This window comes from Choloepus didactylus, chromosome 13 (assembly GCF_015220235.1).
Source record: "Choloepus didactylus isolate mChoDid1 chromosome 13, mChoDid1.pri, whole genome shotgun sequence".
In the NCBI taxonomy this organism is placed as follows: Eukaryota; Metazoa; Chordata; class Mammalia; order Pilosa; family Megalonychidae; genus Choloepus; species Choloepus didactylus.
The window spans coordinates 9,284,458-9,312,348 of record NC_051319.1 but is presented as its reverse complement, the minus strand read 5'-3'; the positions used below and the strand labels follow the sequence as shown (position 1 = coordinate 9,312,348).

Below are 27,891 nucleotides of genomic sequence, written 5' to 3'. Positions count from 1 at the left end.
TTATTTCATAAAGCTTTTTATTTTCACGTGAGCATGGGCTAAGAGGGTGATTCGTGGAGTGACTTGCATTTCTTACTGTGGACTGAGGTAAAACAAACAAACAAAAAAAATGTTTGAAAATACAAGTTGTAGAGTTTTGTCAATCAGAGGTTTTCCCCTATGGCTTCTCGAGGCAGCTATTTAGTTTAAGTAATGTAATGGTTACACTTTTTTGCCTATTTTAGTTCACCAAAAGATTGTTTTAAACCTTAGAAAATTCAGGACTTGTGCCCTAATCAGCTCTGTCCCTGTGTTAAACTCAGTTTTTACTGCATGTCTACAAGTTACACACTCCAAACCGGGAAAACCTGCTGAAGGCAGGGTCCCAGCCACGGCAGGGCTTTCCATTGTTGCCAAGTCCTCTCCCCTCGTTCCCACACTTCTCAGAGGAGACTGAGTGCACAGGAGATGAAGTCAGCCTGAGGGTCCAGTCAGGGGGGTTGCTCTTGAGATAACTTATCCCTCTCCTTGCTCCCTGTCTTCCCCTGTGAGCCGGGATACCTTTACAGAGGCTTCTAGTTACCTAAACTCAGACTAGATCATTTTTCTCACATTCTAAAGAGGCAAAATTCTATCAGTAGCAGGAAATATTTAAACTTTCCAGAGCAAGACCATGATCATAAAGTATAATTCACACGGCCGGCAAATATTTGTGTAAGCAGCAGAGAGAGATCATTTGTGCCTTTCTGGCCCTGTATTCTTAGAGAGCCTCCTCTCAAGAATGGGTTGGGTCACAAACTTGAAAGAACTTAAAGTACCTACCAGAATGCCCCAAATACACACAGCTAAAACCTATTTTTGCAGAACTGCATAGAATCCTGCCTTGACTGGCAGCCTGAGGGTTCCAAGAAGATAATGTGGAGAGTCCAAAGTATCCTACCAATTCAGTTTACAGCAATAACCACCCAGCATCTCCAAAACTGTAATTCACAAAATATTCATCTAAAAGAAATATTTTATTATTGATGTAGCAGACATAACCCCTAGGTAATACTACCTTTTACTTAAAGCTTTACGTTTTCAAGTTCTTGTATATCTGTTCAAAGCACTCAGCTCATCAGTTAGCACCAGCTGATTGCCACCTTCCCCTCCTTTTCTTTCCTTTCTGATTAACTAAATCTGCTGAATATTCAATCACCCATATGGATGCTTATGCATAGATAAATATTTATTCACAGTCACATAAGGGTCTGTGTGTTCTATTTTCATTTTGATTCATGATTATTAATGTGTAAAATGAGCATGTATTCCTAGGGCCATGACATGGAAAAAATAGGCTATCCTTAAGGAAAATGGACAACAGAATGAATGGATAGCTGGATGGACAGAGAGACAGACAAACAAATATAAATGTATACAATCATATGGGGTACAATGAAACTATTGTTTTAATGACACTTTTGATATATGTATATAAGGAAACATAATTATAAGGTGTAGAGCATAAAACTAAAACAAACGCAATGATCCCACCACCCAACTTAAAACTTGAACTTTGGCCAGGGTACCATGGAAACCGTTATGTTCTTTTCCATCCCCATTTCCCTACTTCCTCTGCTGGATGTAAAAACTATCTTGAATTTGGGGGTTTCCCCCCTTCATTCTCTTGTTTTTCATCAAAGCATTGGTAAGAACATGTATATGTACCCTATAATAATAAACTGTTCAATTTTCCTTGGTGTTGCATTTTATAAAATTGAAATCTAGCTGAAGTATTTTGTGGCTTGCTTTTTATTTGTCCAACTTCATGTTTTGGAGATGCATATGTTATTATGCATGTACATACAGTTCATTCATTTTCACTGCTGTTCCATTGTGTAACTATACCATAATTTTTCCATTCCCCACTTTGGGTTATTTTCTGCTGGTAAAAATACTCATGTATATGTCCTAGTATACAGAAGTGAAATTATTGGGTCATATAATATATGCATATTCAACTTTACAAGATAATGACAAATTATTTTCTAAAATTGTTATACAATTTTCACTCCTATCAATAGTACCCAGAAATTTCCATTGTATACATTCTCACCAAAACTTTCTATTGTTAAACTTTTTAATTTTGTCCATCTCATTGTGGTTTTCCTCTATTATCGTTTAGTCAGTTTTCTGAAGTCTTACTTTCAATCCAACAAATATAGAAATATAAAAAGGACCAACATTTTTATTTAGGGATAAAAGTGTTGGAGACCATGTTGCATAATAAGAAAGAGAACAGAATTTTCCAAGTCCAACTATAAGGTTGTTTCATTTTCTACACTGTTCCTCTAAAATATATTATCTTACCTTCTTTTCTCCAGATGATGCTTTTTTTCAAACCCATGAAGACCAAAAGAAAGATTCAAATCTGAAGCACATAAATTTGATGGTGACATGAAAGGCTTTTGGGCTACAGTATCTGATGTCACTTCATTGTTCTCACTAGAAAGGATGTGCTTGCATCTCTGAGGCCCAAGAGTGGAACCCATAGATTCAGGGTTGGTGTTGCCAGTTATTCCTTCTATATTAATATAGTTAATATCCAAATCACCAACCTGGTAATCAAAAAAAAAAAAAAAAAATTGCTGAACAAAAGCAGGAAAGGCAAGCTTAGCTTAAAATGTAGTTTTCCCAATTTAAAACCTTGTGCTCCATTAATCTTTTGTTTTGTTTGTTCTTGCTTTTGTTTTATGTAAACAAACAGTTCTTTCAGAACATATTCTTATTCACTTGACAGCTCTTCAATAATTCACAAAAAGGAGAAAGACCAACCCAGTGTTTTATAAAGTTGCTCATTAATGGCATCTGAAACTATTTTAACATTTCAAGAAACTCTGACTCAAAGTAAGGGAAAATTTTCAAACACTGGATAGAAAAACTAAGGCACTGATAGCTTTATTTAAGAAGATATTTATAGGAATCTGGTTAGCCAAGATCATATAACACATAATATATTATATATATATATATATGCATACATATATATGTGTTATATATTATAGTGGCCACATAACTCTGATCCTCCCAAAAAACAATACCAAACAAAAAGAATAAAACTATATAAAATGCATTTACTCAGCACAACTAGAAAAGAGAAAATTCCCCAAACTTCACATTTCTTGTAAACAATAAAACAAACATCAGATCCCAGCAAACAATCTCTCAGGCTCCTGCCACAAGCTTTTGCAGAGAATAAAGGTGGTCTGGAACAATCTGTATGGCAGCGAAAAGAGAGGAGCTAGTGCAGGGCCTAAGACTGATCAAGAAATCACCATTGAAAAGAAGAAGTCCATCCTACATGTGTGCAAGAGGCCATGTCGATCAGAGCACTTGCCATAAGGAAGGAGTTTAAAAGTAATCATGACTTGAAGTGGTGGTCATCAAAAGGCATCACTTCTGGGGGAGAAGATGGAAAAAGGAAAAGAGGGCCCCTTTAGAGATTTGTGGTAAAGGGGAAAAGAATCAAAAGGGGAAATTTTAGGTTCTTAAATCAAAGAACACACAACCCATCTCACCACCACCAAAGGAAAATGTCATCATTAAAGAAAGTATTCTGTACTTCATTTTCAGAAGAGGGCACTCCTGAGTCACAAATCTTTAAACCATTTCAAATTTTTGAAATATATAGGCAAAAGCAGATTAATGTACATGGACCCATAAGAAAACAGAAAATGGGAATGACTAAACTGGAAATGATTAAGATGAAAATCACTAAGATGAAAATTCCACTGCCCACCAAAGCAAAAGAAAACTGCACCACCACATTTCAAACTCAAAGGGATTTGAAAAAGAACACAACCACCTTGAAATCTAAAATTTAAAACAGAAATAGAGAAATACAAGAAGAAATGAAAAGAGTTGATCAAACTTAGAAAAGAAATGGAAATAAAGATAAAAATATCACAGAAACGGAGATTAAATTTTGCAGTGCACCCAAACAGGAATAAAATCAATGAAAATTTAATAAGGGGCACTGAAGAAATACATGAATATATCAAGAAAAGGAAACTGAGATAAAAAATAAATAAATAAAAGGGTCAGAAAGAAAGTTGTTAAAACGGAAAGCAAGCACAGAAGAAACAATGTATGTGTATCTGAAGTCCCTGAAAGAGAAAAGCAGAACAACGAAACAGAAGTCTTTTTTACAACTACAATCCAAGGAAATGATCAATATATAAAAGAAGAATATAATCAACAAATTGAAAGGACCTGCTGAGTACTGGATTCTGCATAACCAAAAGGATCAATGCCAACACATATTCTAGTAAAACTATTAAATTTTAAAGATAAAAGATAAACCCTCAACACCTCTAAGCAAAAAGACCTAATACTTTATAAGGGCAAGATAATAAGACTGGGAGCCAGAATTCTCAAATATAATATAAAAGCAAAGCAACAATGGAAGAAGATTTTTTTAAATTCAAGGAAAGAAACAATGAGTCAAGGATTTTATATCTACCTCCATAAACTCCAAGTATTAAGGCTATTTATAAAAATGTTTTAATCATGTAAGAACTCAGGGGATTTTGTATCCATGAATCTTCTTGAGGAATCTACTAGAGGATTAACTTCATCCAAACAAAAATGACTATAGAAACTTCAGCAAAAAGATTGAGAATGAGCATTTAATATGTTTAATTTTAGATCTAAGACTAAAAATTTCCACTTTAGGTGGAAAATTTTATCTGCTCTGTGTCATATGTTCCGAGTAAGTGGAAAGCTTATAAGTTCATCATTTTTTGGATAGGCAATAAATAAGAGTTAAAAAATACCATTGCAAACAACAAAGCAAATATGACATAAGAGAAAGAACCACAGTAAATATAAAATAATGCACATAATAATCAGAATGTAAAATATGGCATAGGTAAGACCAAAGAAATAAGCTATAGTAATAATATAAATGGGCATATTTTACCTATTAAAAGAAAAAGATTTTCTATTTGGCCTCCAAAGCAAGTCCCAATTATATGCTACATACAAGAGGTACTCTTCAAGCAAAGTGATTTAAAATGGTTAAAATAAAGGGCTGGGTAAAGTTATACCAAGCATATGTGAATATATCTCAATAAAATTGCATCAAAAGAAGTTATACCAAGCAAACAGAAACAATAAAAAAATTCAGTATTAGACAAAGTAGAATTCAAGTTAAAAGCATTAAATTTTCCAAAGAAGGATGCTTTTTAATGTTAAGAGCCACAACTCAAATTATACATGATTTATGAATACCTATGCACCAAACAACACAAAAAGTTCAATTTTTTTAAGCAAAAACTACAGAAGATTCAAGGAGACATAGATAGAAACATTGTAATAATAGGAGACTTGAACACATCACTCTCCATACAAGATAGATCAAGTATAGCAAAAGTAAGAAAGGTAGCAGACCTAAACAACACTATTGATAAGGTATACATTCTATCTACCTTTATATCCTGATAATATAAAGCACATTTTTACTTCAGAGTTCAAGGAACTTTCACAAAAGATTGGTCATATATTGAGTCATAAGGAAAATATCAGTACATTCCCTAAAGCAAGACTCTTAAACAATACTATTGACAAGAAAATAAACCAGGAATGATTAATAATAAAAATAATAATAATAATAATAAAAAAAGGCTCTTACATTTGGAAATTTAAAACCTTTTATTAAAAATTCTTGAGTGAAAGGGAAATAATAATAATTTCCCTTTCACTAGTGATAATAAAAACAACACATATCAGAATCCATGAGATTCAATTAAACTCCTTGCCAAAGGCATTTTTATCAACGAAAATGGAAGAATGAAAATAAATTCCCTGTCAAAAAGCTAAAAAAAAAAAAAGATTAACAAAATAAACCAAAATAAAGCACAAGGAAAAAATATAATAAAGATAAATCAGAAATTAATTAGGTAGAACATACAAAAACAGTAGACCTAATTAATTTTAAAAGGGATTTTGCTTTAACAAAATAAACAAACCACTAGCTGACTTAAGAAAATAAGAAAGAAAGCCCAAATATACAAAATAAGAAACGAAAAAGACAAGTAATCGGTTAAACAGAAGATATATATATATATATATATATATATATATATATAATTATGACACTAAATTGCAGACTTTTGGAAATACAGGTTAAATAGATACGTTTCTAGGGAAAAGCAGATTCTCTCTTAGTGATATATGACTGCATTTGAGATAGAAAGGTCAAACAGACAAATTTCCATAAAATAGAGAAAGTTATCAAAGAATTTAGTCCACAAAAAGGCATTAGGCTCAGATGACTCATACCAAAAAGTATATTGCATTATATCATAAAGGGCTAATATCCTTATATTCCCAACATATAAATTTGAGGGGATGAGAAGGCCAAAAACTCAGTAGAAAAAAATTGACAAAATCAAATAAAATTCATATATATATATATATAGCCCTTTAGCATATGAAAAGATGTTCAACCTCACTTCAGTAAGAGAAATGCCACTTACAACCACACTGAGATACTGTTTCTCACCTATCAGATTAGCAAAATTTAAAATATAACAACACTCTGTTGATAGAGCTGTGGGGAAATGAGAACTCTAGTACACTGCTGGTAGGAATGCAGATTGGTACAACCCTTAATGAAGGAAATCTAAAAAGACTACATTAGTGTTTATCTTTTGACCCAGAAATCTCACTTTTAGAAATCTACCCTGAAGATACACATCTATTAATACATTTTTTGAAATTGTGAAATGTCCATGCAGAGAGTGACTGAACAAACTATAGCATGTCTATACAATAGAGTGCTACCCACTTGTAAGAAAGAATGAGGAAGATCTTATGATCTGATGTAAAGTCATTTGCTGGGTATATTAAGTAAAAAAGACAAAGTGGAAAGAGTATCCATAGTATGCTACCTTTATGTGTCAGAAGGAAGGGGAAATAAAAAAAATACATGTGCAACCCCTCACACGGAAAGAAACAGAGGAAAGACAAAATTCCTATTTATTTACTTATGTGGGGCAGATAGGAATGGGGTGGAAAGGAGCGAAGGAATGGAGGGAAGTGACACTTCTTCCAATATACCTGTTTATACAGTACAGCTTTTTGGAACCCTATTAAGGTTTCACACACTCTAAAAAGGAAAATAAACAAAATCCTCAAGGAAGGGCAGAAAAACCCTAAGATGAAATACAAGCAGACACAAATAACCCAAACTATATTTCCATGAATACCATAACCACAGTGAAGAAGCCCGGGGGGTGGGGGGCAGAGAGAACCAGACCATGTAACTTTTGAACCAAGTGTTTGAACTGTATACCCTTCAGCTAAAAAAAAAACAAAAAGAACTCTAAACAAATATTTAACACTAGAGTTACTAGGTAGCTTTTTTCCCACCATAGATTTCTATAACTAGTGCTAACATGCAGCTGGATTATACAAGAACAGTTATATCAGTTATTTACAACTGACATCCAATCTGATTTATTGGTTTCCCTGCTATTTTGAATACCATTCCAACCTATATCATTTGTTCTATACATTTAATGTAACAGTGTCTTGTAAAACAAAAGGAAAAAGCAGAGACCTTCAACAAAAGGACTGAAACAGATATACTGGACAGAAAAAAAGTTTATACCACAACAAAAATGTATAAGTAATATTGTATAATATATGCACACTAACAAGGAAAAGGACAACACATCTATTGCCCATGATGCTATATATGGTACATTTTACATGGGGATTAGGTTTTAAAGTCAGTAGCTAAAGAAAAAATTGTATGCTGTCAAAATCCCTTAAATCTCCCCAAAATTAGGGTGTACAGAGATTTTAAGATGTATAACTACATTTTAATTTGCACAAATACCAAAGTTTGAGGATCACTGAGCTAGTGAAAGGAACAAATGATAAATCTATAAGCAGATGCCTGCACATTCAAACCATTCTGCCTTTATGAGATGTAACTCACAAATCTCTATCAGAGAATGGGTGGAGAATTCTAAAAGGTTCCAGCTTTCTTATAGCCTGGCACCATTCCATTTTAATATTAAAGCTCTATAACCTGCATACACATTAATAGATGTGTTGTGAGGATTAAATGCATAATTTATATGACAGCATTGTATGGGGCTGGTACCAGGAACTTGCTCAGTACAGTTTGCTGGATTTAAATACAAATTTTGCTTAATCAGGTCCTATACATGCTGTTTTTGAAAAGCTATATAGAAGAAATTGATATCCCAGTTGTCTTTTCCTATTGGGCCCCATTGAAGAGTGAAGTCCAATTTGGCAATGTCTCAAGACACCTCCCTCATGGCGCTTCCTGGTGGGGTAAGATGTATTGTGTTCTGAAGTAATGACCTAAGTGTAACACTTGTAAGATGAGACTCCACAGCAGCACCCGGGCTGCAATTAGGTTGAAATTTCCAGTGCTGAAGTTTCCCACATACTCGGGTCTTGGAAAGAGAACAGATCCCCCTTATGATGTCAGTCAAGGCCTTACCTGATCTATCACCATGCAGTTAGCATAGACTTCATCTTCACCGTTCAGCATGTCAGAAAGCCGGCCGCCAGCAAGGGATGTTGGGGGATGCTTGGATTTTTTGAGCACATCGTAAGAGTGGTCTGAGGGAGAAACAAATATCACACAAAGCAAAAGCATTACTTTCTTAGTCAAGCCATAAGAAAAAGTCATAATTGCATTTTTTTAAGATTGTATTTTGCAGTCTTCACATTTTGAGATATACATTCAAGTACTTTCTCTTCCACATCTACAACCTTCATATAGAACAATTCTAAATAATTCTAAATAGATAATTATTTGCCCTTTTGAGCACTATTTTCCCATCATTTGAGAGTTTTGTAAACTAAATCACATTTTGCCTTCAATTTCCTCAAATTAAGCTAAACTTAATTTCATTTATGAATAACTTGGAAGCACTGGTGATTGTATTGTGATCCTCACATTGTTTCAGTTTCATTTCTCCCTTTGCTAAAAGACCCAAGTTAGTACAAAACCTTAAAGTTCTGGCTTTGTACCGGCTGCTGAATATGCATAATGTTAAACACAGAGAATGTTTTGCTTCTATATGATTATCAATTTTCTTTTGCCTGCTTTCATGTTCTCAGCTTTGTGTCAAATAGATGTGGTTGCTCAAAGCTGAGTCCCAGAGAATTGAGATATTACTGTATTGGTAAGGGAACATACCAACTGAAGGTAATAAAACATGGTGAAGCCAGAATGCTTCATTTCCTGAAACTTTGGGTAAATTACTTAACCTCTCTGTACCATCACAGAGTTTCCTCATGTGTAAAAGCAGATAATTATTATGCTTTCCTCATAGTATGGTAATGAGAATTAAATGAGTTCATACACAGAAAGCACTTAATATTTAGAAAGTGCTGTTAAGTGCTCAATAAATATTGTTGCTAGTATTATTATATTTACTATTATTAATAAGTAGTAATTTTTTGCACTTTTTATTGTGAACTTTAACATATATACATAACAGTGATAACTTTCAAAGTACAATTTAACAAGTAGAGAGCAAATTTCAAAGAATGTCATGGGTCACAGTTCCACAACTTCAGCTATTTCCATTATTGTAAAATATAACATACATACAGAAAGGTGTTAACTTTCGATGTACAACTCAACAAGCAGTTATATAGGTAATTTCAAAAATTGTTACGGGTTACAGTTCCACAGTTTCAGCTCTTTCCTTATTATGCAATATAGGGCATATACAGAAAGGTGAAGACTTTCAAAGCACAATTCAATGAGTAGCTATAGAGCAAATTTCAAAGGACGTTATAAGTTACAGTTTCACCATTCATTTACCTCCTTCCAGCTATTCTAATACCCCAGCATCTAAAAATATATATATTTAAATAAAGTTCCAGTATTCATAAAACTTCGTTAAATCTTATCTTGTTTGTTGCTTCCCCTTCCTCTCACTTAATCTCTTTCTCCATCTTCAGGGGTGTCTAGGCAGTGAGCACACTAACTTGTTCATATTGAAAGGGGCTGTTGACAGTATGGGGAAGGGGGCTGCACCTGATTGTTGTTCTTAAAGAGGCTGGTGCCTCTAGGTTTTAAGACTTGTCTGGCATAGGAACACTCTGGTGGATTTAAATTTCTGAGAGAGAAAACTTAGTGACCGTATCTTTTATAGAATCTCAAGTAGGGAACTAGGTATTTGGGGACTACTTTTGTTAAGGTCATGGCGTACTGTGGCCACTTGGGATGTCTCGCTGGAGCTTACATAACAGAAACCTCCAGGATAGCCTCTCGAATCTATTTGGGATTTCTCAGCCACTGTGATCTCAGCTTGTTACTTTTCTTTTTCCCCCTTTTGGTCAAGTAGGCATTTTCAATCCCTCGATCTGCAAATGATTTTAATAGGGTGGATTCAAAGTTATATCCATAGCAAATGTTATCCCACTTACATTCCAGTAAGTTTTCTTGACTAGGTGCAAAAGGGTTAGTCTTTCCTCTGCTGCATCAGAAATGGCACACAGCCCCCAGCCTGTCATGTCACAGCATAAAATTCAGGTAAACCCAGGGACATGAATCAGTAAATGAAAAAAGATTAACAACTGTTGAGCTGATATACTATGAGCAAAAAAATTCTCTTTCAGAGAAAGCCCTGGATGACATATTGTAACAGTTACAAAGATGAATGCATTGTGGGAGCCAACTGGCTATGCTTCAGATTCTGCATCTAAATCTGTCTCTTCCCTACAGAACACTGAAGTGAGATGTTATTAAGCTTCTGAAGGGAACATACCATGTAAAAGTAAAACATTATTTTCTTCTATCTAAATATATTCTTTTATCAATTTGTTTAAATAACTAGCAGTACAACATACAAAGCCCAGGAATGCTTGGCAAGTATAATCTTGGTGATCAATTGCCATACATTTTCATCCTAATTACACAAAAGAAAAACATGTTCCAATGGTTATAAATCACCACCTAACAAAATACTTTCAATGTGTTCTGAAGTAAGAAAATAGTTGCTCATTTGTCATTTTACAGAATGTTTTCAAAACAATCATAAATAACTCAACATAGCCGCCTGACGTGCAATTAATCCAGCTTAGCTGCTCTGCTGTGTCACAAGTTCACAGACTGTAAAACACCTGGCATTTCTGCCATCACACTTGGGAAGCTGTTCATGCTGCTTCTTAACCACCTCCCCAATGCTGCCAAATGAAGACTTCATTGATAAGTAGACTGACCTAAGTACTAATAGATATCCATGAGACAACAGAAAACAATTGGTGGATTTCATTTTAAAAACCTAGAACCAAATGAAATATTTCCCTAAATTGTGCAGCTCGAACGGATGTATTGCCCAGTCACCCAAATGCCTTGCTCTGAACTACCCAAAATCATCTCTGTGTTCAAAACTCACTTGGAGACGAGAAGGATCAGCAACTATTTCTGTTTTTGATGACACAGATAAAGTCACTTGGATTCAACTTTTCTTGCCCAAACAAAATCTACCTGGCCTTATATAACAGGTTAGAAATTATAAAGAGATCATATTCACAGCAGTAAAAGAAGTTAAAAGATGGCATTCTACTTTCTTTGACCAAGTTGAGGTCTAATTTGTTCTCTGCATGAGTAATTTGATCAGTGTTTTAGAAAATGATGTAATTTATTTCCAAAGACAGGTCCATAATCTCTTTTCTGCTGTTCTGAATTCTAGAAAGCTCTAAAAATCAAAAATTTTTTTGTAAGTTTGCCAAAAAGCTATTTGGTGGCAAAACCTGACACGGACCTACATGAGGCCACGTATGACCTTTATTTATCCCACTTGGTGGGAATATTCATACACTGCCCTGGGGCCTCCTGTGGGTGTCATATAATATCTGGTATAAGCACCATGCCTGTGGTGGTTAGGTTCATGTGTCAACTTGGCAGGTGATGGTACCCAGTTGTCTGGTCAAGCAAGCACTGGCCTAACTGTTGCTGTGAGGACATTTGTGGCTGGTTAATAAACCAACAGGCTGGTTTATTAAATTATCAGTCAATTGGCTGCAGCTGTGACTGATGACGCCAACAAAGGGCATGTCTTCCACAACGAGAGAATGCAGTTGGCTGGATTTAATTCAATCAATCAGCTGAAGACTTTAAAGCGAGACAGACAGAGGACCTTTACTTCTTCCTGGGCTGCCCAGTGAAGCATTTCCTGAGGAGTTCGTTGAAGTTGCCAGTTCATTTCCTGAGGAGTTCATCAAACACGTTCATCAAAGTTGGCAGTTCGTTTCCTGAGGAGTTCATCGAACATCTTCATTGGAGTTGCTAGTTTGCTGCATGCCCTACGGAATTAGGACTCGTGCGTACCCACAGTTATGTGAGACACTTCTATAAATCTTATATTCATAGATATCTTTCATTGATTCTGTTTCCCTAGAGAACCCTAACTAGTACAATGCCAAAGAGATCTAAAAATTCTGAATTCCAAAACAAATCTGGCCCTTTCAAAGAATAGATTGTGGACCTTTACAAAATTAACCATATCAGACATTAGCCCATTATTCCCCAACCTTTTGTCATTCCTCTACCAAATTCACAACTTTGCCATATCTACATATCACCTGTATGACTATATTCTCTAGTGCTTGTCTTCAGGTTGACTCATTTTTTTTTCCTTAAATAGAATTACTTTCAAAGAAATACCTTATCTCTACTGTAACTGCAAACCAGTATTACCCGTTAAAAGTAAATGGAAATTATATGTCCTAAAACAATGAAATTAAGTTCTAAGTACAGTTGTCTATCAAAACTGGGACCCTGCAAAGCCTTTCTCTCTTTTTTCAAAAAGGGAGATCTGAAGGATTAGCAATGTGCTGAAGACATGCTAGTACCACACTAGAACTTTCTCCTTGAATCAGCAGAAAGGTCAAAAGAACATCTGAAAGTGAAAAACTGCCTTACTATGTGATTTGATGTCACCAAGTACACCATCTCCAAGACCTACTGTGTCCAAAGGTGCTGATCCTGCACTTTAGAAAACTGGCCTGGACTGTGTCATCATCCTGTCACCCTGAGCATCACTCCCGTCTTGTTGGGGGAGAACCAGCTGAATAAAAGCATCCTACAGCAGTGAAGATGGAAAATCTCTTTGTCTCCACTCTAGTTCCATCACCCATAACCTGTCTGATTTAGCTGGATTGCTCACTGCCACTATCTCTTGATAAAATTGACATAAACATCCTTTTCAGTGTAACTCTCTGGAGCACCTGTCACCTTCACTTTCCAAAGGACACCTCCAGATTATTGGATCTAGAAGTGAACACAGACTGAAAAACGAAGATGACACAGTCTACCGGGACCTCCACTCCTTTATTAACTTCAACACCAGTTACTGCAGAATAAGATTTACTGTGGAAAGAAAATAAGTCAGTCTTCAAAAGTAGTTTCAAATAAATGTCAGCTATACATATTAAAGTGGCTAATTGCTCTCTGTGTTTCAGTGCAAATAAAAAGCTACAACTGTTTCATCTAAAAGGACACTTCTTTTAGAGAAATATGATTTTATTTTTTCCACATTTAACTATTTTAGTAGAAAATTAAGTGAACAAATTAGTGCCAAAAAAGTCCTTCAGTTCCCTTTTCAATGAGCATAACAGAAATAATTTGTAATAAGAATACCAGTTTTGTCTTAAATTAATGCTGTCAGGTAAACAGTTTTTCTTAGTAAAAAGTTTTGTTTTACTATTTAGCAAACCTATTTTTCAGAGACATTATAAAAGCTAAACTACTATCCAAATGGATACAACTTTTAAATTAGCAAAGAACAGTGCATGCAGTGGTTAACAGCACACACCCTGGTGCCTGAATTCAACTCTCCACTCCACTATCTATCAGCTGTGTGACCTTGGTCATGTGACTTAACCTCTCTGTGTCACCGTTTCATGAAATGTAAAATAGGGATAACAATACATCTATTTCATAAGATTGTTGTGAGAGTTAAATGAGTTAATATTTTAAGTGCTTAGAAAAGAATCTGATACACAGTAAACACTATATACAAGTAAATGACATTGTCTAGTTTTGATAATTCTATGTAGTTTTGATATTTAAAAAATTATTTCAACCTTGGGTATAACTTTACAAATTTAAAATCAACCCAAACTGATGGCTTGATGTGCTGAGCCCTCTGTCTTGGGGCTTGCCCCTATGAAGCTTGTTGTTGCAAGGAGAAGCTAAAGCTGCTTATAATTGTGCCTAAGAGTCTCCCCCTGAGTGCCTCTATGTTGCTCAGATGTGGCCCTCTCTCTCTAACTAAGCCACCTTGGCAGGTGATCTCGTTGCCCTCCCCGCTACGTGGGACCTGACTGCCAGGGGTGTAAATCTCCCTGGCAATGCTGAATATGACTCCCGGGGATGAATCTGGACCCGGCATTGTGGGATTGAGAACATCTTCTTGACCAAAAGGGGGATGCAAAATGAAAGGAAATAAAGCTTCAGTGGCTGAGAAATTTCAAATGGAGTCGAGAGGTCACTCTAGTGGACATTCTTACGCACTATATAGATAACATTTTTCAGGTTTTAATATATTGGAATAGTTAGAAGTAAATACCTGAAACTACCAAACTCCACCCAGTAGCCTTGACTCTTGAAGATGATTGTATAACAATGTAGCTTACAAAGGGTGACAGGGTGATTGTGAAAACCCTGCGGATCGTACTCCCTTTATCCAGTGTATGGATGGATGAGTAGAAAAATGGGGACAAAACCTAAATGAAAAATAGGGTGGGATGGGGAGGGGGGTGATTTGGGTATTCTTTTTATTTTTATTTTTTATTCTGATTCTGATTCTTTCTGGTGTAAGGAAAATGTTCAAAAATAGATTGGTGTGATGAATGCCCAACTATAAGATGGTTCTGTGAACAGTAGATTGTACACCATGGATGATAGTATGGTATGTAAATATATCTCAATAAAACTGAATTTAAAAAAAAAAAAACCAAGACAACTGGAATAAGCAAAACATTCCATTTGCTACACAAAGAGGATTTACAGTGTCCTAACTCCTTTACTGAAGACTTAGCTCATGTTAAGAAATTTTGAAAAATCCATTCTGAACACAGTAATCCCAAAAATATCAAGTGGGAAGAGAAAAGAAAAGCCGTCCAACTGCCCATAAGATTTGCTTCCAATGATTCCAGGATGAGCTCTCATGAAATGGGAAGGGTTTTCACTACAGGTCTAACAGAGAATAAAACCAGAGGATCAGAGACAGCACTTCTCAAGAACAAACAAGATTTCAGAAAATAAGATGTTCTAACATGACCAAGTGGACTCTTGCCAGTTTCTCACTGCAGAGTGCCTAGAGGATAAACAGTAGCTTCCAGAAGATCCCAGCTCTCCCCTCTCCCATTATTCTCTTTGCTCTGTAACATGATCTGTGTGACTCCACACAGACACCCAGAAACAGAAATTTTCATCAGCACCTCACTAGCTATACTAGGTGCTCTATTTAGGTGACAGAGGAGACGACTGAAAGTAAATATATTTTGCCCACTGGAAGAGGGGGAACTGGTACTAGTAAGAGGGAGAGGGAAAGAAGGCAGCAGATGCCTCCCTTTTTTCTGACATTTACAACTCCTTCAAAACTAGCAAGAAACAGTCAATAGCACAGACCAGGTTAGGGCCTCGGCAACCTGATTTCTAATGAAATCCAATTCTCCTTCAAGAAACTAAGGGCCTGTAGTTAAAGGAATGTGTGGCCTACTTGACTCTTTATGCAAAAGACCCACACCCAGACATAAACAAACCCAGCCAAGGCCTTCCCTGCAAACCTTCTGCTGACCTGGTTTGGCCCACTCTGGGTGCCAAACTCTCATGTGCAAAAGCCAGGTTATCTCCTCGTCCAGGTTATCTCCAACAATGGCTAGGTAGATTTCATTCATTCACCGTGTTTTGTTTTAAACCTAGAACTTCATGGACATGGCAAATGGATTTATTGAGAATGACTAACCACCACAAAATGTGTAAGATTCACTTTAGAGTTCAATTACCAGCACTCCACAGAAAGATTTCCCAGCATGGTCACCAGTGACCTTCCTATTTATTATAGTATTTAGTGGTCAATTCCCCTTATATGACCTGCAGCAGCATTTAATACAGTTGCTCCCTCCCTTCCTCCTCTTGCCCCCCACTCCACCACTCTCTCTTGGTTCTCCTCCCATCTCACCAGCCTTTCCTTCTCCACCCACATGACTGGTTCCTCCTCATCTTCCAGACTTTTACAGGCTGTAGTGTCCCAAGATCAATTCTCAGGCTTCTCTTCTCTCTCTGCGCTCATTTATTCCTTGGGTCATCCATTGGCTTGGTGTCACATACCATTGTATGATGATGACGCCCAAACTTTTATCACAAGCCCTAAGTTCTCCTCTGAACTTCATCACTACCTCCTTGACATCGCCACGTAATTGTCCAGTAGCCATTTCAAAAACAAGTCCAGAGGAGAATTCTTGATTTTTCCTCCTAAAGAGGCTCCTTTCAGTAAATGGCAACTCTTATCTTCCCTCAGAATCACCCTCGACTGTTTTCTTTCTTTCACCACCTAATAGAACTGGAATCAGACCTTTTTTGGTCACCTCCACTGCCACCCCAAGCAAGTCACCACAGTCTCCTGCTTCAGTTTTTGCAACAGTCTCCTACCTGTTCTCCCTGCTTCCACTCTTGCCCTTCCACAGCCTACTCTTCACAATGTGGATACAGCAATCCTTCTTACAAGAGGAATCAAATCAAGTTATGCCTCTCTGCAAAATTCTCCAATGGCTTCCCATCTCATTCTGGGTAAAAGCCAAACTTCACCATGACCTACAACATGAATGAATGAATAACTTCTAGCTTCTCTTCATTAAGAAAATAATAGAAACCTTATACCAGGTACAGCTAAGAGAACATTCTCTTCTCATCTGGCAAAGTTTTCTCTGATTCTAGAGTTCTCCCTGTTTGCTGCCCAGTTCATCCTGCTCTACTCCAGGTTGTAAGAGGAGTGTCACTTTCTTCTTCCTCTCATTCATTCATCATTCAGCCTCCAGCTCTGACTCTTAAAGACACCCTCAAAGCACAGTGCTATTGACTCTTCTCGAGGAGGTCCCCTAACCTGTCTCTGCACAGCCATGAGGCTTTCTTCCTCTCTGACCTCTTCCTATTACCTCTGTGTTTTGTCCCGCATTGTCTGCCACACTCCACAGATAAGAGGGTTTTATTTTGCTCCTCCTCACAGGACAAGTACTTCCTGATTGGAGACTGAGCTAAAAACAGATTCTTCCTTTGTGCAGAACAACACAGATGCCATGGCACTTCCTGTGGGACATCAGCCAACATGCCTTCTGGTGTTTAACCCATTTATTCAAAATATCAGGTAGTTTATTCTTTTACTAATGAGAGTATCAGTCAGAGTTGCAAGGTAACGGTACCGGAAAGAAGGAGATGATCAGAAGCAAAAAAATCCCCAACACACTAAAAGGGGCGAGCTGAAACAAAATAAGAAAACAGGAGTCACCATTTACTAAACACCCTGTTATGTAACAGGTGATTATACCTGGGTAATACTATTATAGCTAACACAGACATGGTGCTTATTACAAACCAGAAACTTCCTAGATGATTTACATATATTAACTTATTTGACCTCCAAAACAACCCCTTGAGACCGTACTATTTATTATTTCCATTTTACAGATGGGGAAAGTGAAGTGCTGTTTAAATAACTTCCCAAGGTCACATCACTAGTAAATGGCAGTTCTAGGTAGGCACTTTATAGGTCATTCAAAGTTACTTTATTTAATAATTGGGGTTACTGCGTATTCTATTTTGAACCAAATAAAATGGTATTTGAGCAATGTCTGGTATCTTCCCATTAAGAGGTTTAATTAATGTGCTACAGTGTGACCTCGGCCCAGGTGTGTTTGCCCACTTGCTGGGACTGTTACATGCCCCACAAGATTTGCTACCAGGATATGACAGTGTGAGACTTGCTGAAAACACTAATTCATAAAACAGAAAATACATGATTTCATTTTGTTTAACAACAGAAGCAGCATTCTCAAGAAAAAAGACAGGAAAGATAAACTAAGATGTTAACTGCTATCTCTAGATGGTTCACAGGCAGTTTTCATTTTCTACTTTTTACCATTTGTAATGCCTAGATTTCTAACAATGACCATTTTTATATCTAAAGTAAGACAAAAAGTGAGTCACATTTTTTAAATTGACCACCTGTTTGAATAAAAGAAACATTGCAGGATCTCATACAAAATAGTAGAGTATCAGTAAATCGACCACATCAGATTAATATATATGTAAATATATTCAGTGGAAAGGTTTTACCCAATAGTACACAGCATTTGTTTTAACTATCTGCCAAGCTTACTCACCATAACCACATAAGGCATTATCATATTCATTTTGTGGACAAGAAAGCTGAGGCCCAGGGAGAGTTGAACCTGCCCAGGTTACTAAGTGATGGAACCAGAATGAAACACAAGTGCTGACAGAGACCAAAGCCCATCCTTTTCCACCACTTTGTGCTATCTCCCCGATTCTCCTGCAAGGGGAAATTTGCCAATTTCTGAAATTTGCAGAAAGCCCTTTACACTAATGATCCTAGTATGATCCGGAAGAAAGAAAAAAACCACCCTCACAGGAAGAAGTAAACATTTTCAGATGTATACTGCCACTTAAGTCCTTGCTCATTCCTTTTCTAAGGTTCTCTTAGGATTTTCCTGGTATTAGTCTTGGCCTGGAAAAAATCTCTTGGCCTTACTGAGTTGGAGCTGAGGTTACAGAGAGGATCCATCCAAATTCCAAAATTATCCTCCACCCAGGAATTTCCTGTGGGCCTCCTATGAGCTAAAGTGACTCAGTAGATTTTAGTCCACACCAAGATGTACCTGGGAGAACCCAGGGAACTTTCATGCAACAAGCCAGGGAATCTCTAACATTGACTTAAATGCCCAATTGACCCTCAAAACTTATCCCACCTTTCTGGGATCCCATAAAAAGAAAAATGAGCCCTGGGATGAGATCAGACCACTCAGACTAGTCCTATTAACAATAATAACTGCTGGGAACAGAAGTAAATAGATTCCAGAAGTTCTGGTTTGAGAGCTGTTTCCCGAGCCCTCTTCCTGAGAACAGGACATTTTAAAAGCCCTTCTAACTAACAAGCTACATGGTTCTCTAAAATCAGACCTTAAAAGTCCTATTCTGCTGTTTTGCAAGACCTAATTATCAAAATTATTGAAGAGAAAACAAGCCTTTTCCCTCGTAATACACTGAAGGCACAGAGGGGTGTGGAGAGGTGGGGAGAAAAAAAGGGGAAAAGAAAATATAGTCCTCTGAGAACACTTTTTCCCCAAATCTTTCCAAGTTCTCATTCCTAAGTATAGCAGCACAAAGTCATCTCCAAGAGTACATATATTTACTTTGAAAAATCCTCTCAAATATGTAAATAACTTTTTCTGCCCTTGCTTCCCCCAAGCTATCAAGTAGATATTCAGGCATGTGTGGTGTATGGACTTTGGTGTGATTAGATTTAATCAACAATTCCTTTCCTTTTTATGCAGCTCCCTAAGGCCTAAAGCAAATTAGTCTACACAAAGGAAAAACTGATAAACTTAGGGGGAAAAACTAACACATTATACAAAAACCAGGATAGAACTGAAAGATCTCAAAGTGGCAGAACTGTGAAGAGACTGCTGCAGGGGACTCGAGAGAAAAATATAAACTGTTGAGAAAGATACCCTTCCTTACATGTCATCATCACAAGGAACCCCATGAATAACTCAAATACAGTATAATTTTATAGAAAGACACTGGGATACAAAAATGGTTTTGTCCACTTCAAAAGGCATGATGAGCCCCAATTTTCTAGTGTCTGTAAAGCAACATGTAATTTTGTCCCCTAAATACCCTAAAAAAATTTGAGTTCTACTATAGGAATTATTCTAGCAAAATAGAGAATTCTGCAATAAAGTGTAAATTCTTTCACTTTTTTTGTACGTCCTCAACAAGAACATCTTGAACAACTGAATGAATGAAAGATGAAAGCTAAGTACTGCTCCAAATTGTTTTCGGTTTCTTCTGGTTAAAGAACTCTACTTAATTCCTGAATCCTGTTCCATTATCCTAACTCTGGGGCACTGCTGGGTAGGTAGGCATGAATGAAAGCTGGATGTGGGATTCATGACAATTTATAGCCAGGACTTTCCATTGTTAGGGACCTGGAATTAGAAGGAATCCCCAAGGAACTGCAGGTATCCATTCCTAATCCAATAAAAAGACACTCAGCTTCCCCATGACCTCTATGGAAACAAAAAATCATTTGTTTATCCCAGATCCATATCCACAAGCACTGGTTCAGTCCTACCTCCCACAATGTTTATTTGGCTTATCATCAGAGAGCAGGGCCCTTTTGAAAGCAAATGATGGCTTCAAGTACAGCGGGCTCAGGTAGCATGTCTTATTCCTCTGCAGCCTTTCCATCTCACAGTTCATCTAGGAGGCTCAGCTCTCCAAGGAAGGAGAGAACATCAAGGGCAAATCAGTTATGAGACTCAAAGCTGACTTTCCTGATTTCTTTTATACAGTATATTAGCCCTGAAAGGCATGAAACCATCCCTCAGTTAACAAACTTAATTCATTCCCGAAAATCCGGCCACTCAGTGAAAAGCTAAATGAAGAATGAATTTCCATTAAGTCAGTTGGAAAACATTGTGATGCATCCCATCCCAACCCAAGATACTAAAACAATTTCCACAGCAAAGAAAAATAGCAACTGAGCAATGAAAATAAGTTTATATAAGTAATAATTCAAAATGTAATATAACAAATTATTTATTGTAGACATTATTTTTTTCTTCTTTCTGTGACAATTGTTTGGGATTTTGGGGGGGCTGATGATCATCTTATAAACAAAGTACACTTAAAAATAAAATTATAGACAAAAAAAGCACATTCACACAAGAAACTAAAGAGTCAGTAAAGACACTTCATTTCTGTTGCTTTCAACATGTACATACATGAAGCAATGCATTTGGGATCCATTTAAAGATGGTGAGTAATTTAAATTTCCAGATTTTACTCTGACTAAAATCTGTTGTCAAGTAAATTGGTGTTTCTTTGCCTGAAATTATAATGTCAAAATATCACTTCCTTTGAGCAAAAGGGGGATGTGAAAGGAAATGAAATAAGCTTCAGTGGCGGAGAGATTCCAAAAAGAGCTGAGAAGTCACTCTGGTGGGCACTCTTTTTTTTTTTTTTTTTTTTAAATCTTCATTTTATTGAGATATCTTCACATACCACGCAGTCATACAAAACAAATCGTACATTCGATTGTTCACAATACCATTACATAGTTGTACATTCATCACCTAAATCAATCCCTGACACCTTCATTAGCACACACACAAAAATAACAAGAATAATAATTAAAGTGAAAAAGAGCAATTGAAGTAAAAAAGAACACTGGGTACCTTTGTCTGTTTGTTTGTTTGTTTGTTTCCTTCCCCTATTTTTCTACTCATCCATCTACAAACTAGACAAAGGGGAGTGTGTAAGAGTGCCCACCAGAGTGACCTCTCGGCTCCTTTTGGAATCTCTCTGCCACTGAAGCTTATTTCATTTCCTTTCACATCACCCTTTTGGTCAAGAAAATGTTCTCCATCCCACAATGCCGGGTCTACATTCCTCCCTGGGAGTTATATTCCACGTTGCCAGGGAGATTCACTCCCCTGGGTGTCTGATCCCATGTAGGGGGGAGGGCAGTGATTTCACCTTTCAAGTTGGCTTAGCTAGAGAGAGAGGGCCACATCTGAGCAACAAAGAGGCATTCGGGAGGAGGCTCTTAGGCACAATTATAGGGAGGCCTAGCCTCTCCTTTGTAGCAACAGTCTTCCCAAGGGTAAATCCTGTGGTAGAGGGCTCAACCCATCAAACCACCAGTCTGGTGGGCACTCTTAATGCACAATATAGACAACCCTGTTTAGGTTCTAATGATTTGGAATAGCTAGCAGTAAATACCTGAAACTATCAAACTACAACCCAGAACCCTTGAATCTTGAAAACGATTGTATAAAAATGTAGCTTATGAGGGGTGACAATGTGATTGGGAAAGCCATATGGACCACACTCCCCTTTGTCCAGTGTATGGATGGATGAGTAGAAAAATGGGGGCAAAAGAAAAAAAAAGCACCCAGTGTTCTTTTTTACTTTAATTGTTCTTTTTCACTTTAATTTTTATTCTTATTATTTTTGTATGTGTGGTAATGAAAATGTTCAAAAATTAATTTTGGGGATGAACACACAACTATATAATGGTACTGTAAACAACTGAATGTACGCTTTGTATGACTGCATGGTATGTGAATATATCTCAATAAAAATGAATGTAAAAAAACACAAAAACAAAAACAAAAATATCACTTCTTACAACTTATTTATTTATTATATTTGGGAATTCCAAAAAGAAAAGTCCTTATACTCCCCAAAAAGAAAAAAGAATCATTCAAAATGTGAAATAACTTTTCAAGAGCCATTAAGCTAAAAAGTCATTAACTTCACAGTTGCTATGTGAGTTAAGCGTGTATGTTCAGTCTTCTTTAAATTCCTTTAGTTCTCCTTTATCTCATCATGACCTAGGCTAGAGGAAGAGCCCAGGAGGTAGCAGGTAAGGGAGGTCTCAGACCACAGGGTGAGGAAAAAGCAAAAACACACGCTTTTCATTCCAGAGGAATTGTAAAAAAGAGAAAAAGAAAAAAAAATTGGGAGATTAAAGGCATGAGACAAGTCCCTATAGGGAACAGACAGACTGAGGACTGATCTGAGGGTGGGTGGCTTTTCCTGCTTCCTCTTGAGGCTCTGAAGGAGATAATTTTGCAAGCCACCCTACGCCACAAAGAGGACAACCACCAGCAAGCACGCTCAGGGCTAGAGCGAGGATAGGAAGGCAGGCCAGGTTCAGCCTGCCCAAGTGCTGAGGACGGTAACCCAAAGGCCGCACAGGCCTCTGGGAGGGGTAGGAAGTGGTCAAGTAGAGCACCCATGTCCTGGGGCTCTCACCATCGTGAAGGAATGGAACCTTTGGCAGATGTCTCTGGGGGAAGTACCTGAGTCAGCAGTCAGGGACAGAGATCCAAGGTTTTGGTAGTATAAGAGCCTGGATAAGGCCATGTCAGTCAAGGAGAATCGCCAGGTCCTGACCAACCCCAAGGAGATGCTTCCAGCTGCAGACATGGGTCACAGATGCCAGAACACCACTAACAAAGTCATGCCGCCAGCCAATCCACAATAGCGACCAGGAGGACCTGGAAAGCCCTGGGTGGAGTCAAGGATTCTGTCTCCCCCTCCCCACCACCAAATGCCCCTCCCCACCCTCACCAGGGTATCACATTCCATTCCATCTTGGCAAGGAAGAGGAGGAGGATTAAGAAATCCGAGACTGAATATTTTACTTAAGGAGACTAAGCATTTACAGAAAACGATTGTTTACAATACTGCATCAGGCCAAGTTTTCTATATTAGACTAAAACATATCCTTTCCCCTCCCCTCCCCTACTGCCTAGAGGGAAGGAGTACATGAGGAAGATCAGATCAATTATAGAAAAAAGAAAAAAGGAAAGACTATCTGAGTTTAGTGTTGGTCAATGTGTGCCACAATATATTTTCAGTATTTACTGGCTGCTTTCTGTGATCGGGCACTAAAGATGTGAAAATAGGTCAGGCCTCATAGCCACCAAGGAACTCTGGGTCTTAGGGTGATAGATGTTAACTAATAGCTGAAGTACAGGAATGAGAGGGACTAGCACAAAAAGTACACAAGGCAGAGTGGCGCAAGGGACGTAATAATGAACTCTGAGGGAATCCAGGGAGGGCCTCCCAGAACAAAAGAACCTGAGCTGAGTCTGAAGGTTAAATTGGAGTTTTCTAAGGGAAACAGGAGAAATACTATGGAACTCTAAATAAATAAATAAATAGGGGGGAGAGGAGATTCACTTTATTGGAGGCATGTATCTGAAGGCAGCTCACAAGACGGAGAGAATTATAACATCCAAACCTTGGGAGCAAGAAGGACCTCAGAGACTAGAACAGGGGCTGGAACTTAGTTGGACTGGATTAATTGGCTCTGCTTCTCTTTGCATGTTTGTAATATTTCCTCCTACTGCAGACTGTCTTCCTTCAGCTCTGGTTTCCACTCAGACCCTTACAGCACTGCCACCCAAGAGAGAAGACACGTCTTTCCATATACCACTTGGAAAATCCTGAGGAAGAAATCTGATTGGATAAGTGTGGGTCATGTGCTGACCCTGGGCCAATCACAGTGGCCAGGGAGGAGGGATGCTGTGATTGGCCCATCCTGGGTGGGCTGCCCATTCCACCACTCCCAGGAAGGCAAGGCCATCATGAGAAGGTGGCGGCATCACTGGGACCCATGGCCAGAGCAACCACGGAGCCATGTCCTAAAGAACATGAATGCTGTGTAGAGAAGGGCAGAAGGGATGCTAGGCAGACAAAACTATCTAGTATTATATGGCACAGTAGCTCCCAAGGACTTTAGTGTTTGGCACCACTCTGTTTTCATAATCCCATGAATCAACAGTCCACAAGATCGGGCTATCGTCCATCACTTTGATAAACTCCATGTATGTCTGACTCTGTGCATTTGCTTAGAGTGACCACACCGCCTGTTCAAGATCCACCAGTTCCTCAAAGGCTACTGAAATGATGCCCCTGGCTGGAACTGATCTGTTTGCCTTGAACTTCCACAGTAATTTGCCCCGACCTCTCCCATGGGACTTAAAACTTTCTACCTTATGTAACTAACGTAACTGGATAAACAACCATTGTTCCTTCCCATCCTTTCCCAAAACCTGGCAGAAGAGGATTGTAGGAGGAATTCTCTAACCATGGGGATAATAAACATAAATACTGTCTCCCTTCCACCTATTGAGATTAATGGAGAAGGTAACTTGCCCAAGAATTTGAGCCAGCCCAAACTAAAGAAAAAAAACAACTGGTTTCAAAAATTTGGCAAGATACTTGTTTAACTAAAGGGAGCCGTGAGGAGGATGTAGCTATGTTGTTTGGCAAAGTGCTTGCAATGGATCTCCTTTCCTCTGCACACAAAGGTAGACCTCTAGGCAGAATCTAGACTTGAAACTACCTTGCATGAAATTAAACACTATATTCATTGTGAGCCAAAGAAATCTTAGCAGGTTATGTCACCTTTAGGAAAATGTTTCTCTTTCTTTATATGTATAAAAAAGATGTAGTGACTCATTCCTCCTATTGTACTCAGACATCCTTTGGGGAAATTTTGAGACTGAATACACATACGCACACACACATGTACATGCACGTGTGCACGTGTGGCGAGTACTTCATGAAATTTCACAAAAGGAAGGGAGAAAGGGAAAGAGAAAGAGAGTAAGTTAGCCCATGAGATAAAAGTAACTCACCTTTAAAAATTACCATTAAACCTTCTGAAATGTTGTCACACCTCTAAATACTTCCTGCCTCAGAGATTCTTTTTCAGGTTAGGTGCCTGACTCAAAAACATGAAAAAGGCCAAAGGAGAGGTCTCAGGATTCTCATCTCCATACCCAGCATTCTCAATCTCTCTAAAGTTCTCTCTCTCTCTCTCTCTCTGGCCGGGGTGAACCAGTGAGCTTTTCAGGATGTACCGGAAGCACTCCCACCCCATCCTTTTCTCAGTTTGTCCCACCTCTTCCTCTCCTCAGCCATCCACCCAGTGCTCCAGCCATCTGCTCACCTGTTCCCAACCCCAACCCTAAGATGTGTGTCATATCATATGTGTGTACATATGCGCGTATCGAGGCCTAAAACAGCCCTACCATTTTGCTCCTTCAGAGTCTCCCCAGCCACCTCTACTCCTAGTCAAAGCATTTGCAAAGGAGAGGGGGCAGCTAAGATGGTGAGGCATGATGGCACCTTTCAGATGCAAGGCAGCTACTCCCTGAAGTGCAGCATCCCTTACTTCTACTAAGAGGTGGTGAAACATACTGGGAAGAACAAAACCTCTGAGGTCAAGGGTCCTGTCCCTTCCATTTATTGGCTCTGACATTGGCCATCTCATTTCTTCTTTTGAACCCCAAAGTCCCAACTAAAAAAAAATGAAGGAGACAACCACATCTAACTTACAAATCTTTTATAAGATAATACACGTGAACATTTTATACAACTATTTCATTTGCTCATTCTCCTTCCTTAGTCTACCATGGCTACCGTTCGCTGCATTTCCTGGTATGGCTTTGGGAATAAAACGCTCTAAGTTTAAATACCTCTGAGTTTTAAAACTCTCTAAGCCTTAAGTTTCCTCACCTGCAAAATGGAGATAATATTTATCTTACAGAGTCATTTTGTTGATAATCAGATATGATATATGTAAAGCACCTACCATAGCTTAGTAAACAGTAGTTATTACTATTAACAAAGTACCACATAAAATTAGTTATTTTGACTATAACAACAAGAAGATTTGGTGCTATCTGAGCTCTCCAAGGTTGTCTAGCTTTCTGATAAGCATTGCCGCCTTTGGAAACTGCAGACTTATTTAGCACAAGTGAACTAATGAACAAAAGGATGGAAGGAAGAGAGAGAGAAAGAAAGGAAGGGAGGTAGGAAGAGAGGAAGGAAGGCAGGCAAGCACTTCTTGACACTGAATTAGAGTCAAGTTAGAGAGGCATTTGATAAGAGTTGGAAGAGCTGGAGAGAAGTCACAAAAGTGGATGAAAGACACAAAGAAGAGCTCAACATTTCCTGGGTCCTGATGTTTATACTAAAGTATGCATTTTTAAAGACTGAATGATGATTATGGGAACCTTAAGTAAGGCCTAATTCTGTATTTTTTCTATCTTTGCTTAATAAACAATACATTTCTTAATTGAAATCTACTAAAACAAACAAAATAAAAATCCAGGCATTCCTGGAGTCCTTGAAGCAGAACAGTCCTGGATTCCAGCCCACTCCAGTCACGAACCACTAGGCTCCCAGGACAGCCTGTCTGGGGGCTCTACCCATGAAATGCAAAAGGACAACTTTTGAGAACCCCAGGAATACACTTTAGGCAGCTTTGTTTTAACTATTCCTACCCCTCGGCTTATATCACACTCCCCTCCAGATAGCATTCATTTCCAATAGCACTGCATCAGACATTTTCTTTTCCCTTTGAACGCATGAGGATAACAAAGTACTAGATACATTTTATGGTGGGTTTCTGCTAATCTGGTTTTCCCAGTAAGGGGATACTAACAAAGAATGTCAGGACAGAGAATAGCAGAGAATAAAACAGAATAATGCTGACCAAATACAGGAGAGGTTTGCTAATAAGCCCTAACGAGTTCCTTGACCTCAAAACCTCTGCCATGATTTCCTGGGTGGTTGGAACCAACATTCACAGGATGATACTGGATGATGCAGGTGTTGGTGATGATTACAAGGAAGGAGAGAATGAGGAAGAAACCCAAGCCACCTTAGTTTGAAAGTTGACTTAGTTTTAGTTGACTAAAATATGTAGATCGTCCTCTAGAGCCAAGAGACCACACTTTTCCACAAATTGGCCATTAGGCTGAAAAATCATATTTCTTGATGCTTCTTCCATTAAACAGAGATGTGGGATCCATTTCCAATGTTAGGATCCCTGTAAGCAGGGGCCTTATCTGTCACCACCTTGCCCCACCCTCTAAGACAGTGCATAGCACTTCAGAAATGTTTGTTGGAAGCAGGAATAATCCCCCATTATGCCACCCCTTTGGGCCCCATAGTCATTTGTAAATCAAGGACATTTTTAGGGCCCTTTTGGCTCTGAGGGCCTACAGTGCTGAGACCCCCTCCACTGACAT

The 27,891-nt window shown here is 38.1% G+C and overlaps 1 protein-coding gene across 4 annotated transcripts in view; it reads right to left on the bottom strand.

Moving 5' to 3' along the window:
- Positions 1 to 27,891, bottom strand: part of ARHGEF28 (Rho guanine nucleotide exchange factor 28) — a 305,822-nt gene that overhangs the window by 94,570 nt on the left and 183,361 nt on the right. For all 4 annotated transcript variants that reach the window (XM_037801233.1, XM_037801232.1, XM_037801234.1 and 1 more), the window contains 2 exons: positions 8,501 to 8,622; positions 2,329 to 2,576 (listed from right to left, as the gene is read on the bottom strand). In XM_037801233.1, the coding sequence (XP_037657161.1) occupies positions 2,329 to 2,576; positions 8,501 to 8,622 (370 nt within the window). The remainder of the gene's footprint in view (positions 1 to 2,328; positions 2,577 to 8,500; positions 8,623 to 27,891) is intronic.